Source organism: Lampris incognitus, chromosome 6 (genome assembly GCF_029633865.1).
Source record: "Lampris incognitus isolate fLamInc1 chromosome 6, fLamInc1.hap2, whole genome shotgun sequence".
Taxonomy (NCBI): Eukaryota; Metazoa; Chordata; class Actinopteri; order Lampriformes; family Lampridae; genus Lampris; species Lampris incognitus.
Window position 1 is genome coordinate 69,619,569 of NC_079216.1, and position 19,391 is coordinate 69,638,959.

The 19,391-nt window shown below is 44.2% G+C and overlaps 1 protein-coding gene and 1 non-coding gene across 2 annotated transcripts in view; both read right to left on the reverse strand.

Annotated features, from left to right (window-relative positions):
* The window catches only part of banp (BTG3 associated nuclear protein), a 90,267-nt gene extending 76,172 nt beyond the window's left edge, over window positions 1-14,095 (reverse strand). Inside the window, exons 1-9 of the mRNA XM_056281700.1 lie at window positions 13,903-14,095; window positions 10,985-11,063; window positions 9,384-9,490; window positions 8,868-9,073; window positions 8,622-8,711; window positions 7,806-7,978; window positions 6,862-7,101; window positions 5,393-5,551; window positions 4,000-4,121 (exon numbers count right to left, since the gene is read on the reverse strand). Of these exons, the coding sequence (XP_056137675.1) occupies window positions 4,000-4,121; window positions 5,393-5,551; window positions 6,862-7,101; window positions 7,806-7,978; window positions 8,622-8,711; window positions 8,868-9,073; window positions 9,384-9,490; window positions 10,985-11,057 (1,170 nt within the window). The 5' untranslated portion in view covers window positions 11,058-11,063; window positions 13,903-14,095. The remainder of the gene's footprint in view (window positions 1-3,999; window positions 4,122-5,392; window positions 5,552-6,861; window positions 7,102-7,805; window positions 7,979-8,621; window positions 8,712-8,867; window positions 9,074-9,383; window positions 9,491-10,984; window positions 11,064-13,902) is intronic.
* Window positions 14,096-14,427: 332 nt separating this feature from the next.
* trnar-acg (transfer RNA arginine (anticodon ACG)) lies at window positions 14,428-14,500 on the reverse strand. Its single transcript has one exon. It is a non-coding gene; the product is annotated as a tRNA-Arg (tRNA).
* Window positions 14,501-19,391: the final 4,891 nt, after the last annotated feature.

Sequence of the window (19,391 nt, forward strand, 5' to 3'; positions counted from 1 at the left end):
TGTAAGTTTTAAAGGTATAATTGAAAACTGATGCACACAGTGGGTGTCCGTCCCACGTCTGCCTTTGTTTTTGTCAATCTTGGTAAGCACTGTTTGCTGTATTACTTGTGAATAAGAAATCCCAGTCCCTTTTGAGGCTTCAAGTTGTCTTCATTTCACAGACAAATACACATTGTTGAATCATCTCTTGCTGTGAGTAGACTGCTTGTATTGTCAAGGTACTCTATGGTGGAACATGCCATTATGGATTACACCTCTAACACAGGAGTCAACTGCTGTGCCTAAAAGCATCCAGCATGCATGACAGCACCTATGAACAGTTTCTCACATAAAGATTTGTGGGTTGAAGTAAACCTTAAAGACAAAAGCCAGCAAACTCAGCCAGCCCTCAAATCCAAAAGCTGTCATTACAACGTCAGAAGTTAAAGAGTCCATGTGAGGCAAGCAGGTGTGTACATACGTAACAGTGCAGGAATGACATGCACTACATGCATGTTCACAATAAAGAGGGGCTTGTTAAAAAAAATGGACATGATGATGAAAACCTTGATCATTTAAAAAGGTGTTTTTGCACTTGTGCAGACCATATATATATATATATATATATATATATATATATATATATATATATATATATATATATATATATATATATACACTACCGTTCAAAAGTTTGGGATCACCCAAACAATTTCGTGTTTTCCATGAAAAGTCACACTTATTCACCACCATATGTTGTGAAATGAATAGAAAATAGAGTCAAGACATTGACAAGGTTAGAAATAATGATTTGTATTTGAAATAAGATTTTTTTTACATCAAACTTTGCTTTCGTCAAAGAATCCTCCATTTGCAGCAATTACAGCATTGCAGACCTTTGGCATTCTAGCTGTTAATTTGTTGAGGTAATCTGGAGAAATTGCACCCCACGCTTCCAGAAGCAGCTCCCACAAGTTGGATTGGTTGGATGGGCACTTCTTTGAGCAGATTGAGTTTCTGGAGCATCACATTTGTGGGGTCAATTAAACGCTCAAAATGGCCAGAAAAAGAGAACTTTCATCTGAAACTCGACAGTCTATTCTTGTTCTTAGAAATGAAGGCTATTCCATGCGAGAAATTGCTAAGAAATTGAAGATTTCCTACACCGGTGTGTACTACTCCCTTCAGAGGACAGCACAAACAGGCTCTAACAGGTACTATTTAATGAAGATGCCAGTTGGGGACCTGTGAGGCGTCTGTTTCTCAAACTAGAGACTCTAATGTACTTATCTTCTTGCTCAGTTGTGCAACGCGGCCTCCCACTTCTTTTTCTACTCTGGTTAGAGCCTGTTTGTGCTGTCCTCTGAAGGGAGTAGTACACACCGGGGTAGGAAATCTTCAATTTCTTAGCAATTTCTCGCATGGAATAGCCTTCATTTCTAAGAACAAGAATAGACTGTCGAGTTTCAGATGAAAGTTCTCTTTTTCTGGCCATTTTGAGCGTTTAATTGACCCCACAAATGTGATGCTCCAGAAACTCAATCTGCTCAAAGAAGTGCCCATCCAACCAATCCAACTTGTGGGAGCTGCTTCTGGAAGCGTGGGGTGCAATTTCTCCAGATTACCTCAACAAATTAACAGCTAGAATGCCAAAGATCTGCAATGCTGTAATTGCTGCAAATGGAGGATTCTTTGACGAAAGCAAAGTTTGATGTAAAAAAAATCTTATTTCAAATACAAATCATTATTTCTAACCTTGTCAATGTCTTGACTCTATTTTCTATTCATTTCACAACATATGGTGGTGAATAAGTGTGACTTTTCATGGAAAACACAAAATTGTTTGGGTGATCCCAAACTTTTGAACGGTAGTGTATATATTTCACAGTCCTTCTTTTTCCAGTGTTCTCTATGGGATACAGTCTTTTTGCGTTCCATGGCATCAAGTGACGCGCAGTTCCACGCTTGGCCACAGACGCCCATGCCCGCTGTAACGCTCGCTAGGTGATCAGCTATCACTGACATGAATGGGCTGCCATGTTCTGTCTGTCATCCAGACATTCCTCTCTGTCATGCAGACTTTCAATGGGGAATTGCATTTATCAACAATGTATTTTGTAATTCATAACCCATGAAAGCTTGTATATAAAAGATACAGGTGATTTATATTCCATTGGAAGAATTTACAAAGTTGAACGAGTTTATACCTTTTTCAGTGGCTGGCTTGTGAAAACAATTGATGTTCTAGCTATTTTTCTTTACGGCAGCATATTTTTTTTTCATTTCTATTCACTAATATCACAGCCATATCTTGAGATATCGAAATTTCCTTCCCAATTTAGAAAGATATCCACCCCTTCATGATGCATGCCAGAGGAGACTGAACGCAGACCAAACGTCTAGGAAGAATATGGAGCTGCCAGGGAAGAGGAAAAGAGGAAGGCCAAAGAGGAGGTTTATGGATGTGGTGAGGGAGGACATGCAGGGGGCTGGTGTGACAGAGGAAGATGCAGAGGACAGGAAGAGATGGAAACGGATGAGCCGCTGTGGCGACCACTAATGGGAGCAGCCAAAAGTAGAAGTAGTAGTCTAGGAGGAGTACAAAAAAGTTTTTCAAAAAATCCAAAAAGATGGAAAATCCATTACAGAAGACTATTAAGGGTTCTATGAGCAAATTTGTCTTTTATGAATTAATGCATATGTGTAAGAAATGTTGTGCACTTTAGTCATACAGGGTAGCCATAACTTTTTTAAAACCGGAAAATTTTGTCCTGCAACTTTAGCGCCACTTTCATCTCTATAATCAGATTTTACACATATCTCAAGAGTTTGGTATCGGAAGCGTTCCCATTTCCATTGTAGTCCGTTGTAGTTCGAGTAGTATTGACCATCACGTTTGAGTAGGTGGCGATTTCTACAAGAACATGCTTTGGTTGCATGCAAGTAAACAGTCTGTGCGGGGGGAGAAAGAGGTGGAACACACTCGCTGAAATATCGTCTGGCCTGAAAACACCTATAAAAAGTACTGATGTTGGTGTAAGAAACATTTGACCCGTGTTGACTCCTTGTGAAATATTCCGGTTGTAGATGTCATCTCTCAACTCCAACTCCATTCTCATGTCTCAAGTTGCTTATCCAAGTGTAAACAATGATGGTTGTATGGAAGAGGAAGCCTTCATAGGAAACGGAAGCAGGCAGCCAGCAACTACACCAGAAACCCCTAAATACTGGTCATTGCCCCTGAGGCTAAATTGTCATCAGACGATAAGCCGATGGGTTCCGAGATTGCCGCCACCTAGGCTGTCACTGACCCGGGCCTTGAGCTATCTCTAAGGGTGCACCAACTTGAGAAGGCTGCCAAATTTTATGAGATTCCATGTATGGGAACCTGGTGAAAATTGAGCTCAGATACAATAAGGTAGCTACACAACTTATGTACTTGGCACCCCAATTCAACAAAGGCATCCATATATATGAACTGAAAAATCGGGGTTGTCATACAAAAAGACCTATTGTGTGACTTCAAAGTGTAGAGAAGACAAGCCTTGACAGGCCCAGTTACTTCCTGTTGGATGGCCCACCCATAATGTTGCAGTGGGCCTGATTGTGACCTCTGCCCCTGGCAGCTGTTCAAGGTCATCAATTCCCAAGCACGGGACACTCCTACATTGACATAAGCTGCGCTATCTTCTAAGGAGTACTGAATAAGTGTCTGGTGGGTGGCGTGATCTACCCCCATGCAATACAAATCCTGCTCAATGGGACCCTCATATGTTAACTTAAAAAACGAGAGAACAATTAACAATGAGAGAAAAAAAATCAGAGGGAAATGGAGAAGAGGGCATACAAGATGAAAACAGCAACAAGTTATAGATCATATGAAGTTTAAGACAAAGCAACATTAGGTGCAAGGATATTGACAAAGGCTATATGTTGAACATAGAAGGTAAATGTCTATATGCATGGACATTAGAGTACAATTCCAGAGAAAGATAGCGGGATGAAGGGCCAGCTACTCACCACCTGCACCTGTCCATCTTCGCCAATACGGTGAATCTGGACCTGTTGATTGGCCAAGGCATAGTGTAGAGTCTGTGGGGTTGCAGCCTCAATATGGGCTGTTTCTCCTCCAACGCCCCCCTCTGGTTAGGAAGACAACGGTAAAACGATGAACTTTTAATGCACAGTGGGTCAAGAATATACAGCGAAGAATCATTTAAACAAATACAAGAAATGAAGACGAGGTCTCTGAGGGACAATGGCAAATGGGCCAACATACAGCCATATCCACATACACAATATCATCCAAAAAAAAAAACAACAAACAAAAACAAAAACCTTAGCAACCTCCACGAAAAACTTGGAAAATTCCCAGGCCATCTGCTAGACAATAAGAGTGTTTATATTTTATCAAACAACAAGGACACTCCACCGAGCCATCCAAACACACTCATAGTCTCAGAAGCCAAACCTTCCTGGACTCATTCTACACATTCACTATTTACATCAGCAGTCTGAAACCTCCTCAATCATCATCTTACCACAACAGTCCCTAGCAGCCTATGGGCAAGAGTGACACTAACAAGGGTCTCAGTGACACTACAGACCATAAAACAAACAAACTCATAGTTGTTGTTTATTTGTTGGAAAAATACATGACCATAAAATGACCATTTGGGAGTGACGTGAACTGAAAGTATTCAAAGGCAACTTCTTGGAACATAATTTTCCACCACTGTGCTACTAAGAAGGGCTGTCTGTTGACCACTTGAGTCTGAAAAAAAACAAACAGGGTAGTGTGAACTGACATGAAGCATACACCACATATCATTGTCAGCTCAAAAGCTTTGCTGTGTTATGTTGCTCTAAGAGTGCGGCCAGGTCTCCCATCTTTCAGCGATGGTACTTTGTACTGCACCATAAACAGATTGCTCCACGTAATTGTTTGCCAGTAAGAAAACCAAGAGCTAAGTGGCTTATAGGATGTGTTAGCTCTCTTTGATGGTTTACTGATAAACAATGGTCACAAAAGCAGAAGAGTTGCCTCAATCTGGTACAGGAGCATGTGAGGACACACCATCTAAACTGGTGTGTGGGCTCTAGACTCTGAGGCGTGAGGGGCCTGAGAGAGTGCGGCCTGACAGTCCATCCCTGGTGTGTGCTCACAGGATATATGGGTTTCCCCTGCTCTCACTCTCTCTCCTCAGTCAGGGAGAGGTGAGGGGTGATGGCTCTCTGGGAGGTAAGGACAGCAGCCGTTGTTGTGTGCAGATTATAACCATCTGCAACAATATGGCTTTGCATCTGCACTTTTGCTCAGGCCTGTTAATTACCACTGAACTGAGCAGCAAACCTCATGTGTACAGTGTGAGTGAATGTTTATTTAGCTGATTACTCTTTGTCTGTACAATACCTGTGTCTGAACTGCGAGGTGCACGTTTCGAGAAGCTCTTAACAGCCAGGCTCTGGCCACGCTGCTTGCGTCTCCAGGCAGTGCGACACTTGGAGTCAATGCTCTGCTTGATGCGATACCAGTCTGACTCAGTGATGGCAAATTTGTAGAATAGGTGGCCTGTGGGAACACAGGGAAGTCAAATGTCATTACATAAATCCAACCTTAATGATTTGTTTAGGAACAAGTCTCCCCATGTTCTAAAATGACTTCTAAAATGAGTCTTTCCATGGAGGTGGGTGCATTAACAACAGATGTGTTGATACCTAGGTGTGTCGGAGGCAGCCTGACTGTTATTTCTCCATCAGTTAACAAGGCAGCTAGAGCCTAAAGAGTAGGGAAGGGGAAAGAGGGTGAACTGAGAGGTTGGTGCCGTGGGTCGGATGGCAGTGTGGAACACCCAAAGAGATTGTTTTATGTCTGCCACCCACTCACACCTGATGGATTCATTCATGTACAGGCAGGCAAGACAGGTGCTTTTCACTGCCCCCCCCCCTGCTGTTTAGACAGGTAGAATGAGTCATTTGGGAGTCACCTGGCCCTACCACAACCTCTGCATAGCTCCACTTCAGGCCAAATCTGCCTGCAACCACACCCATCCATGCTGCTGAAGGCAAACCCAGCTACTTCACAACTTAAACACACCCTTATGTGTACAATAGGGAATATACAGTAAAGGCAATAACCATGAAATTCCAGGCAATTCACAGCCAAATACCAAAAGACCATTTCATATCTCTGTGCCTAGCTCCTGCAGAGGTCCCCCAGCTGAACCCCCCAGGATAGTAATATATCTAGGGTAATAGAACTCCTCTTTTTGTGCCGCAATATGCACCTGACACACGTACAGCCACAGGACATTCATAAATACCTCACTACCACCCTGTCCAGTATAATCAGGAATCAAAGACTTCACTTAATTAAGAATGCCATCAGTAGGATCACGATAACGTACATGTGCTTATCATTTGGAGCTTGGAATGTTATTGAATGTGTTACGCATGTGTGCTATGATGAATGTGTGTTGTTGTAACCTGCCCTGGGAATGCAAAATGCACCCTGTGGAAATGTAAGGCATGGATCAGTTTGTTTGGTGGACAAAAATAAAAACGCACCAAGGGTATCAGTGAGTTCAGACCAACTGAGTTAAGACAACTGGCCAGACACAACAATTGACACAAGTGCTGCAAGTCAACTCCGGGAGGACGCAGGATTTCATTCCAAGTAGTCACTACACCAGCTGATCACTGGTTAGAACATACTCAGTAAGAGAAACAATGGGGGTGGTAATTAGTGAAATTAGCCAACATAGAATCAGAATGAAAACCCATATTATCTTTGATAATTCGTTTGAAAAATACTGCATCAATCAGTGGTGAAGGGTCACGTCAATTTTAATTTGGAAGGTAACACACCCTAGTGAGACTTACATCGGATACCATAGATCATGAGTGGGTCTAGTTGCTTCTTTCCATGTTTGCCCTGCCCAGAGAGGTTAGACATGGCTTGGACCTCCCGATGGAAAAGATAGTCCAGCAGTGTCAGAGCCATCTTCTCTGCTGTGCGACAATTGGTAGTGATATGTAGCATATCGGCGTGTGATATTGGGCAACGCACACGCATTTCTGGGTTGTTTTCATCCCCCAACCAGGTGCCTGCTGGGTAGTCTTCTACAGAGAAAAGGAAGACAACACATGCACACTTATATTATATATAAGATGAGTGTCTGTGTGTGTACATAATACCATAGCACACCCATGTGGCAGTAAAAGAGAACAAAGTTATCAATTGTTTCATTATTGAACACATTTTTGGAAAGACATTCAGATGTTATATCATTCACATTTGCTCTCAGTCACAGTGTATGTTAGCTTTAAACCTAACACACACCCACAGATATACACTAAAACACTTTTGATCACCACATGGTACCTTCTGACTAATGCTGACTGAGGCACAATGTTGTCTTGCTAACTCTGCTGCAAATAAATGAGTAAAAGTTTGCCTTTGAAGCTAACCAAGGAACTCCCCGAGCCTACTCAAAACAGCTCAAACACAATCACAACAAATATAATAACAGCATGGGCTTAGCCAGGGATTGCTCAATTAGACATGAACTATTCGCCCAAGGCCATGTGGAGGAGACCAATGAGCAAGAAACAGAACTGATGTGTGTCCCATCTTAGCACACATCAAGAGCATCTAAGACAACCGCAGGGGCATTGACACGCCACAGATGCCATCGCTGTTAGTCACTTACTTTATTTTCTATTCAATATGCAGGCCATCTGAAACAGTCACGATAGACCTAGATAAAAAAAAAAGGAACAAGAATTTGTGTGTGTGTGTGTGTGCGCACAAAATGACCTCCTACCCTCTGAGTTGAGAGTGATGAGGGTGACATTATGGCCGTTTTGTGTATTGCTAGCGTTGCCACTATTGGAGACAGTGTCACTGGCCTCTGAGCCACTTTCCTGATCCTCTTGACTCTCATCAGGCCCTGGCACCTTCACCAAGATGGTGTTCTGCCGCCGCGCATTCACCGCACTAAATAAAAAGACAACAAACACACGTACACACACACACACACACACACACATACGCACGCACACACACACTTACAGTAACATATACACAGCACATCCTAGGTGATATGGAAATAATTACTGGGACAAGCATTGTTCTGATCCAAATATCATTCATTTCCCTAGGTGTAAAAAAATCTTAAACTGCATTGATTTGTATTCTTAGCTCTGTGTGCAATATATTGCTCGTTGCCAGCAGCCACACCCACATGTACCCTGGTTCTGCTGAATGACAGAAGCTAATCAAGTGTGGGCTTCACTAGTACTTGGATGGGTGACCTCCCGGGAAAATGCGAGTTGCTACTGGAAGTGGTGTTGGTGGGCCAGTAGGGGGCAGTCTTCCCTCTGGTCCTAATAAACAATATAACCTGGCTCTCTCCATCTGGACACCTAATCATCCCCCCAATGTAATTGGCTCAATGATTCCCTCCACCTCAAGCTTATGTGTGGTGAACATTCTGGCACAAAATGGCTGCTGTGCATCACCCAGGTGGGTGCTACACATTAGTGGTGGTTGAGGTGAGTTTTCCCCCCTTCACTGTGAAGCACTTTGGGTATTAAGATAAAGCAATATATAAATGTAATCCATTATTATTATTACTCACTTGCTTAGTAAGTTTTCCAGTGGAGTGTCCTCTTGGCTTGGCCCCTTTGGTCGCTCACTGCTAACTATCACATTTGTTTGCGGAACAACACTGCAGAAGAGGTAAGGAAACAAGTGATAAGCAGATCACGTACCATATATACCTAAAACTATTACAAAATGACACCAGGAAAGCTCTCTCTAATTTTGACAAAAAACGCAGACATGGGTGCTAAATGACCTGGTGTGCCAACACTTTTTCCCTCACCAGCGCACTTTGTTCCAAGTCTGAGTGGCCCCTTGAGGTGATCCTGCTATCATGGGCACCTGGATAGGATTCTGGTTCTTAGGGCCCGGCACCATGCTGTCCAACTTGCATCCAAGAGCCTTACAGGTGGCCTCCACTGCCTGCAGCTTAGACTCAATGTTATCCAGTCGCTGGCAGATTGATGAGTTGAAGGAGATCAACAAGTTCTATAGAAATAGAAATAGCGAGAGAGAGAGAGAGAGAGAGAGAGAGAGAGAGAGAGAGAGAGAGAGAGAGAGAGAGAGAGAGAGAGAAAGAGAGAGAAATTTAGCATGTGCTATATCATTAAAGAACACGTTAACCATCAGCATGTCTTTGTTGCGATAAATCACTGAAGTATGGAAACACACAAGCTAGTTTCCAAGGTCTATGGACCAGCTCCCAAAGGCTGGATGACATCAAGTACCTTAATTAAGTACATTATTAAGTATATTAAATAATAAAATAATTAAGAATAAGAATTAATTAATTAAGTACCTTAATGAGGCATATATCTTGGTAAGTGTTGCTGTTCTCCTGATTGTTGTTCAGTTTCTTCCGCTTCCTCTGAGGCTTTTCTTCATTATCATTACTTTCCATCATTTCTGAAACAAATCAGATACAGATACTGTTTTTTACACACTATCACATAAATAATGAAAAATTTAAAAAATTATTAAAAAATTATCATGCCAGCCCACAATAATTCAGGCTAAATAACGCTGTTGAAAAAGGTACATATTACAGTTTGTCATTCACATAATCATTTCCATTGTAACTGTGATTGGTTTATTAATCTAATCTACTATTTGTTAATTAAAAAAGTAACCTCTGTTGCAGTAATGTTATAGGGATGGGTCGTAATAACAAAATAGGTATTAATATTTTGGAATTAGGGTTTTGTGGGTAAACTTAAAATTTAAAAGTTTTGACTAAATTAATTAGCCTGAATATAATTGATTGAATCACAGACACATCAAATGATACCGGTATGAAAATGCTTGCAGCTTTGCATAAAATTTACACAATTTGCATAAAGATTGTAACAAAAAAAACCCCAGCTCTAGTTGTCCTCTTTCAATTCCATGTCACAATACAAGTTAATATGAGTGTATGTGTGCATATCAGGAGTCAGGAACACTTTGTCATTTCACTTCATGTACTTGCGCACATGAAATGGAACGAAACGCCGGTTCCCCCGGCCCACAGCAGTGCAACACACAGACAAAACACATTCAAGAACACACATATCATAGCTAACACATATATCCAAACTACACAAAAAAAAATCCCTGTCCAAGGGAACGAACACCAGCCAGGATGACTGTTGGAACCGCAGGTCTGCATGGGCTAGCAGTTAGCTTAGCCTGCCCCACTTCCGCGTCCTGTCAGACCGCCCTCCGTGTTTCCTCCTTAGGCACAGCTCCAGGCAGGGGCCATGGTCCCTGTGGCAACTGGACCAAGCAGACCAAGCCCTCCCAGCCGATCCAGCGCCAGCTCTCCCAGCCAGACACCCTCGACACACCTCCCCACACTGCACACATACACTCAGTTTTACTTCTCTTTTGTTGTCTGACACCATGTGCATATGTGTCTGCTATATGAGGTCTTTCTCTATGCCTTTCAGAAACATGCCTTATTAAGTTCAGTTGCTTATAGCTATTTCAGTATCATATTTATTTTTCCTGTTTAAAACAACTAACAAATGGGGAAACAATCACAATCCTGTGACTTGTGAGGTTTGTTTCTGCAGCACGATTAGAATCACTTAAAGCCATGCAGCCTGTGTTGGCACAACATCCTTTATTTTGCTTTTGAGATTTATCCAGTTGATAAAAATTCATAAATAAGACTATTTTGAATACTGAAATGACCTCAAATTCTTATTCTTAATTAAAATAATGTAAGCAATGTGTGTAAAATGCAGGTCTTCCTATGACATTGTTAGATATATAACACTATTCCACAAGAATAACAACGTACTGACTAAGACTTATTCAAATTGAGAACTAACATCTACTGGACTTTGAAAATAACTGATTGTTTCGGTTTAAAGTTGATTGGAATAATGTTAGTGCCAATATTCTGATAGATCTTACCTGTCTGGTCTTGTTGGCCAAACTCCTCCACTGTTATTTGCACAATTTCATCCAGATCTTCCTCAGACATCATTCACACCTGTGTAATACAAATGGGTCAAAACCATTAAGCATTACAAGAGCCTGCCCCGCCAATATTTCCAGTATTTTTATCCTTGAGAAATCAAAAATAACATTTGTTTGTTAACATGGAAATGGTATTCAAAGAAAGAAAGTTGAATCAGTTCATCTGGACACAACGTTTATTGAGAGAAACGCTTCATCATCATCTAAGTGACCTCTTCAGCCTCACCTGACTTCAGGTATCCCACCCTTATAAACAATACAGTGGCATAATGACCGAAAACAACAATCAGTCCATTCATCCATCCATTATCCGAACCGCTTATCCTGGTCTCAGGGTCACAGGGATGCTGGAGCCTATCCCAGCAGTCATTGGGTAGCAGCCCTAGATAGGCCGCCAGGCCATCATACAGGGCCCACACACACACACACACACACACACACACACACACACACACACACACATTCATACCTAGGGACAATTTAGTACAGCCGATTCACCTGACCTATAGTATGTCTTTGGACTGTGGGAGGAAACTGGAGCACCCGGAGGAAACCCACACAGACACGGGGAGAACATGCAAACTCCACACAGAGGACAACCGGGACGACCCCCAAGGTTGGACTATCCCAGAGCTTGAACCCAGAATCTTCTTGCTGGGAGGCGACCACACTAACCACTGCGCCACCGTGCCGCCAACGATCAGTTTCATATGCAAATAGGCATGACCATTAACTAGAGTTACAATGGCCATGTGTACCCATCACAGAGGATTGGGGAATGTTTGCAATCACAGCATTGTAAGATGGCGACAGATGTATCCCCCCAGCCCCCCCGGTTCAGGGATGATTGCTCCTTCTTCACATAGATGACTTCTTTGACTCCCCACTCAAACCAGTGTTCCTTGTGCACTTCCTCATCCTTGAAAGAGTGGCCACTGCCCTGTAGATGGTGTAGACTGTGGAGTTCTGGCCTGTAGATGGTGTAGACTGTAGAGTCCTGGCCTGACGTGTTAGCTCTCCTGTGTTGTGCCATCCTCTTGGCCAGCGTCTGTTTAGTTTCCCCAATGTACAATCACGGCAATCCTCCCGGCACTTAACAGCGTACACTATATTGCTCTGTTTGTGCCGGGGGATCTGATCCTTGGGGTGGACCAATTTCTAGCACAGCGTGTTTTGGAGTTTGAAAGCAACTGAGATGCAGTGTTGGGAAAATATGCGTCTCAACTGTTCCAACACTCCCGCCATATACAGAATCACCACTGGTTTACGCTTAGGCAGCTGTTGTCCTTCTCCCCCCTTCGATCGGCTGGTGCAGTTTTGGCGTCTTCCTAGCTTTGACAAACGCCCAGTCTGGATAACCACCCTTAACCAGGGCCTGTTTAATTAACTGGTCAGGCCAGGACTGCGCAGTTTACACCCATCTACAGGCCAGTGGCCACTCTTTCAAGGATGAGGATGAGTGACTCATCACTCTTAGATGAGTGATGAAACGCTTCTCTCAATAAATAGACGTTGTGTCCACATGAACTGATTCAACTTTCTCACCTGGATTATTGAGCATGCATAAAGACATGTAAATGTTATGTTTTTCCTCAAAATGAAAACGGGTGTTTGAAAAGAAGCCGTAGCCCCAAGTATTTTCCAGCATTTAAATATGTATATTTTTTGAAGAACACTTACTAAATGTAACTGTCAAACTGATGGCATCCTTAGCTGAACTTAATCATGTTTGTTTTGAGGTAAAATGTTGTAATTTTATAAACATTTGTTTTGTCATGACTTTGGATAAATATACAAATAAAAATAAAAAATCAAACTACATTCATACTTAATGCCCTCACAAACTGTATGCACTTTTACAGTTGAATGTTTACTGAGATAAGAGGTCTACGTCCAGATGAACCTGAACTCAGTCTTTAAGCACGGGTGCAGGCAGACAGCTCTTTGTAATGCGGGGCAAGGTTTCTTCTGAGTTTCTCTTTCATAAAGAACGCTTGTCAATCACTATTCGTGGTCATGTATGAAAAACCTGAAGTCAAAACAAGCTCAGAACCAGAGATCGTAGTCCTGACCAGAGGGGGGAACTCTTCAGCTACTAGGTCAGTTTCCAGACCAGACAGCACATAGATAAATAAGCAGGGGAATTGTTAAAAAAAGGCCATCACAAGGAAGTTTAGGAATAATGGGGCGGGGGGGGGGGCTCGCTTATCAGCCTGCCCGAAAATGAGTTATTAGCGTCAGGTCAACATTTCTTGACTATAAGTGCTACTGTGTAAAGTATAATAAAACTTGGCTAGCAGTGGGCTTTGGTTTCCTAATTTGACTTTACACTAATTACGTGGCCGAATGAGTCTCGATGCTGGCAGTATTACTACCGAAGGCTAAAGCTGTTGACGGGCTAATACTCTTGCTATTTCGGGATATACAAGCGTACGCTACCAAGGCGCTATCGGGAGTGGCCAGTGTTGTTATTTGAATTTGTGCAATCTGGTTGAATATGTGAATCCAGCCGAGCCCTCCCGACCACGACTCAGACACGACGGTAACGCCGGCGGGGCAGCGCCCGGTCAGCCCGCTAGCCCGCAGCCCGCTAGCCGGCAGCCCGCTAGCCTGCAGCTGCAGGCAAACAGCCAGCCTGTCGGGCTCTCTCTCATGCTAGCACCGCTAGCCACAGCCAGGCAAAGGCGTCTCGTACAGGTTAGCATGTCGATTAGCTTGCTAGGCCTCGTGGCCGCGGAGTGTTTTATGCACTTGAATACAGAAAAATAACGACCAAGGCGCGAGGCAGGCAAGCCCGGCGCCTCCGTCCGCGGCACGCCGCGCACGCCGCGCGTTAGATCGGGTTATATTACCGTGTGAAGGGGCAATTCTCGTGTTGTTTGTAGGGATTCCGATAACGGCGTCGTTCCTCGCGAGAGAAAAGCCTCGCGCTTCCGCGGCCCCCGCGCTGTCACTCCCCAGATGACGCCCACCGCGCCACGGATGGCCAGGTGCTGGTACAGCAGCCAAGGCTTATTTCTGTTTTTTTTTGTTTTTTTTTTTAGGCTTTAGGTATTACGAAGTTTTCAGATTTCGTGACAGCCCCTCCCAAAGGGATATGCCCCAACATAATGATAACCATTACATTTATAATTAATCAATTAATGGATGGATGGATCGTTACATTTATATAGCGCTTCTCTAGACACCGAAAGCGCTTCACATTGAAGGGAGTACTCACTTCAACCACCACCATGCGGCATTGATAAATAAACATGTTTGTTGTTCATATGCCTTTGGTCAGTCGTATCAAGAATGTGAAAAAATTAGTGCCGTAACAGATAATCGTGACCCTATCACAGCGTTTCTATGAAATCTTACTACGGTTTAAAAGTGTGCGAGCCAGCCAGGAGTCGAACCTAGAATCTTCTGATCCGTAGTCAGACGCGTTATCCATTGCGCCACTGGCCCGCTAGCGATACAGGACGAGGTATCAGACATATCATAATCATGCCAACAATTATTGTGGTTGATCGGACGGGTTGAAATCAAGGTTATTCTTGGTATTCGCATTAAACCCTTTTGGTGTTTATTGTTAAAATAACCCAATGCCCGGTCTTAGGATGTTCGTTTTGTTAACATTTACTTAGCGTAACTCAAGCACTACATTCGTCGTCGTTCTGCCCACGTCCAACCCCGTTTACGGCTATACCGCTCTGCTTTACGTCACTCCCACTGTCGCAATCAAGCACAACCGTTACATCTCCCCCTTTAAACTCTTTCCCCCTCTCACCATAGTGCAACTGCTCAACATTTAAGTGACAGTGAAGCACATTCTGGCTCACTAAAAAACATTAAGTAACCTGAGCAAGAACATTACATTTTCATCCACTAAGTAAATGGGCAATAGTTTACAACTTATTGCTGGACCTCTTTTTCACATTACATAACCAGGAACTTACAGTAATTGGAAGTCTTATTCAAATATTTTTTAATGTATCCCTGATGGGCCTTGTTCACGGATCTCTGGTGTAGCATGGCATGTTGTTTATTCATACAGCTCCTAATCACAGCTTCAGGCCCACAGTGATCAACAGGTAAATGGGACAAAAAAAAGGAGGGGGGTTCCGGGTAGCGTAGCGGTCTATGCCATTGCCCACCAATACGGGGATCGCTGGTTCGAATCCCCGTGTTAACCTGCGGCTTAGCCGGGCGTCCTACAGACACAATTGGTGGGTGGGAAGTCGGATGAGGGTATGTGTCCTGGTCGCCGCACTAGCGCCTCCCCTGGTTGGTCAGGGCGCCTGTTCAGGGGAGAGGGAGAACTGAGGGGCATAGCGTGATCCTTCCATGCGCTACGCCTCCCCCTGGTGAAATTCCTCTCTGTCAGGTGAAAAGAAGTGGCGGGTGACTCCACATGTATCGAGGAGGCAGCCCTCTCCGGATCGGCAGAGGGGGTGGAGCAGCGACCGAGGCGGCTCAGAAGAGTGGTGTTATTGGGGAGAAAAGGGAGGGGGGAAAGGAAGACCATAGAAGCCAACAATGCAAAAAAGAGTGGACACTTGGGACAGTGTTGCATGCAGATAATACAACGTGGTGTGCATTTTAACTTCTGGAGTGATTCTGAATTGCTGGTTCATCTAGTATAGAGTAAGTATCATCCTTCTTGCTTAACAAGTTGCTATTAGTCTTATTCCAGCCTCTTGAGTATTCGTCCTTTTCTCTATACATCTGCTGCTGGTTCCTAGTGGGATCTTATTCTAGCTGTAGCTGTCTTATTCTATTTACTTACTGTCTTATTTACTTAAACTAGCTGTAGCTGGGTTTTTTGTCCACCTAGTGTGTCCTTAAATATTTCTTGTTGCCTAGCTGTTTTGACTTAGTTATCCTTCTAGTTTATAAATATATTCCTTGGTAACTTGCTGTTTGCAGTTTCAATAGTATTGTGTGAGGTTTGATAGAGTTTTACATAAGTGACCAGTTTCTGGGCAATAGGCCTCTTTTCAGTGTACCACTTTGGCCAATTGGGTGTTAAGTGGCCAGGGTGTGGCCAGAATATCACAGGGATTTATAAGTCTGGCCTCATTCAGTTTCAATCCAGTGTGCATTTTAACTTCTGGAGTGATTCTGAATTGCTGGTTCATCTAGAATAAAGTATCATCTTTCTTGCTTAACAATTTGCTACTTGTCTTATTCCAAATGCTTGAGTATTAGTCCTTTTGTCTATACATCTGCTGCTGGTTCCTAGTGGGATCTTTGTAATTTGTAAATTGTGATATTAGGCTATACAAATAAAATTGATTTGCTTTGATCTTATTCTAGCTGTAGCTGTCTTATTCTATTTACTTACTTGTCTTATTTACTTATTCTAGCTGTAGCTGTTTTTCACCTAGTGTGCCCTTAAATATTTCTTGTTGCCTAGCTGTTTTGACTTAGTTATCCTTTTAGCTTATAAATATATTCCTCAGTAACTTGCTGTTTGCAGTTTTAATAGTATTGTGTGAGGTTTGATAGAGTTTTACATAAGTGACCAGTTTCTGGGCAATAGGGGTCTTTTCAATGTACCTCTTTGGCCAGTTGGGTCTTAAGTGGTCAGGGTGTGGCCTGCACTCATGGCAGACAATTAGCAATCAGTGTTCTTTAAATTACTGCTGCTACTACCAAGCCTCAGGCACACAAGCCTAGATTGAATGAAGGCTAGAGTAAACAAATGCAAGCGAGACTTTTTCAAGCCAAGACTTCGTCAAGCACAGACTGCTCTTTTTAGATCCAGTCAGTCATCTGAATTTTGTGGACCGAGTATAGACTATGTGCTTCCTTCGCATTCCTGTCCTTTCCTCTTCCCAGGACTGGCATAGACGTTGGGTCACTCCTAGGCGCTGTGACCCTACCAATCTCATCTGTCCCACTCTCTCCACTCACGTTGAGCAAATGGTGACGGGAGGGCTCTGGAATTGCCAGTCTGCGGTGCTGAAAGCTGAGTTTATCTCAGGCTACACATCCTTGCTCTCCATCAACTTTCTTGCTCTAACTGAGACCTGGATCATGCCAGAAAACACTACCACACCCACAGCTCTCTCTGATGTGTACTCTTTTTCTCACACTCCCAGAGCTGGGAGGCAGGGTGGTGGTACTGGCCTGCTGATCTCCCTGAAATGGAAATACTCTCTTGTTTCCATTCCACAATTTTCTCTGCCCTCTTTTGAATTTCATGCTGTTACTGTCTCTTATCCAGTCAAACTCACCATCGTGGTTGTGTACCACCCACCAGGCCCCCTTGGCGAGTTTCTGGAGGAGCTTGACACACTTGTCTCGCACTTCCCTGTTGATGACTCTGCACTTATCCTTCTCGGTGACTTCAACATCCACACTAACAAATTAGATCCTCTTCTCCCTTTCCTCTCCTCCTTTGACCTTCACCTCTCACCCTCTCCTCCTACCCACAAGGCTGGCAAACAGCTGGACCTTATCTTTACTAGACACTGTCCTATTTCCAATCTCTCTGTTACTCCCCTCCAGCTCTCTGACCACTATTTCATGTCCTGCTCTCTCCCTCTCTTCACCCCCTCAGCCCCTTCCCCTACCCACATGGTTTCCACCCGTAGACACCTCCGCTCTCTCTCCACCACTGACCTTTCTTCCTCTGTTACCTATATCCTCCCTACACCTGAATCTTTCTCTCTCCTACCCCCTGACACTGCTACTGATCTTCTTCTCTCTACCCTCTCCTCTTCTCTGGACAATCTCTGTCCCCTCACCTCCAGGCCTGCATGCCCAACTCCACCTGCCCCTTGGCTGACCGACTCAGTACATACTGACAGACGGAGCCTGAGAGTGGCAGAGCGCAAATGGAGAAAACGTAAACTCCCAGAGGACATCCTCAACTTCCAGTCTCTTCTTTCCACTTTCTCCTCCTCTATTTCTGCTGCTAAGGCTGCCTTCTATCGCTCTAAGATCCTATCCTCTGCCTCTAATCCTAAAAAACTCTTTGAAACCTTCTCTAGACTTCTTCAACCCCACCTCCTCCTCCTACTTCCTCCCTTCTCCCTGATGACTTCGCTAACTTCTTTGACAAGAAGGTAAACGACATCAGATCCTCCTTTTCTCACCACCCGGTTAGTGCTGCTTGCACTATCCCACCCTCTGCACCCTCCTTCACCTCTCCACGTCCCACCCTATCCCACCTCGCTCCCCTCTCCCCCGACGAGGTTCTAAATCTCATCACATCCAGTCACCCCACCACATGCTCCCTTGACCCGGTCCCATCCCCTCTTCTTCAGTCTATAGCACCTGAACTCCTTCCCTATCTAACCCACCTCATCAACACCTCCCTCCAGGCAGGATGCTTTCCACCTCCAAGACTGCTAGAGTCATCCCCCTTCTCAAGAAACCATCACTTAACCCCTCTGATGTCAAAAAGTACAGACCAGTTTCCCTTCTACCCTTTCTATCCAAAACTTTCGAACGTGCTGTCTTTAACCAACTTTCTTTGTACCTCCACCAGAACAACCTCCTGGACCCCAACCAGTCTGGGTTCAGGGTGGGTCACTCGACAGAGACGGCCCTCCTTGCAGTGACAGAATCGCTGCACTCTGCGAGAGCAAACTCTCTCTCCTCTGTCCTGATACTCCTGGACCTGTCAGCTGTGTTCGACACAGTGAACCACCAGTTCCTCCTCTCTACCATCGAGGGGCTGGGTGTCACAGGCTCTGCACTCTCAATGTTTGCAACCTACCTGACATGTCGCTCCTACCAGGTGACATGGAGGGGATCTGTGTCAGAGCCTCACAGACTGACTACAGGCATTCCACAGGGTTTGGTTCTGGGTCCTCCCCTTTTCTCCCTGTACACAACATCCCTGGGTTCTGTTATTCGCTCGCGTGACTTCTCTTACCATTGTTATGCCGATGACACCCAGCTGATCTTGTCCTTTCCTCCCTCTGACACACAAGTAGAGACACGCATTGCTGCGTGCTTGACTGACATCTCGGAGTGGATGGTGACACACCACCTGAAGCTCAATCTGGACAAGACAGAGCTGATGTTCCTCCCGGGGAAAGGTTGCCAACACCGAGACCTGGCCATCACCATTCACAACACCGTGGTGACGCCAAATCGGACTGTGAGGAATCTGGGTTTGATCCTGGACGACCAACTGTCGTTTGCTGAAAACGTTGCATCGGTTGCTCACTCCTGCAGATTTCTCCTCTATAACATCAGGAGGATTCGCCCATTCCTCACCGATGAGATGGCACAGGTGCTCATCCAGGCTCTGGTCATCTCCTGGCTGGACTACGGCAACTTCCTCCTTGCTGGCGCCCCGGCGTCGGCCATCAGACCTCTGGAGCTTGTTCAGAAAGCT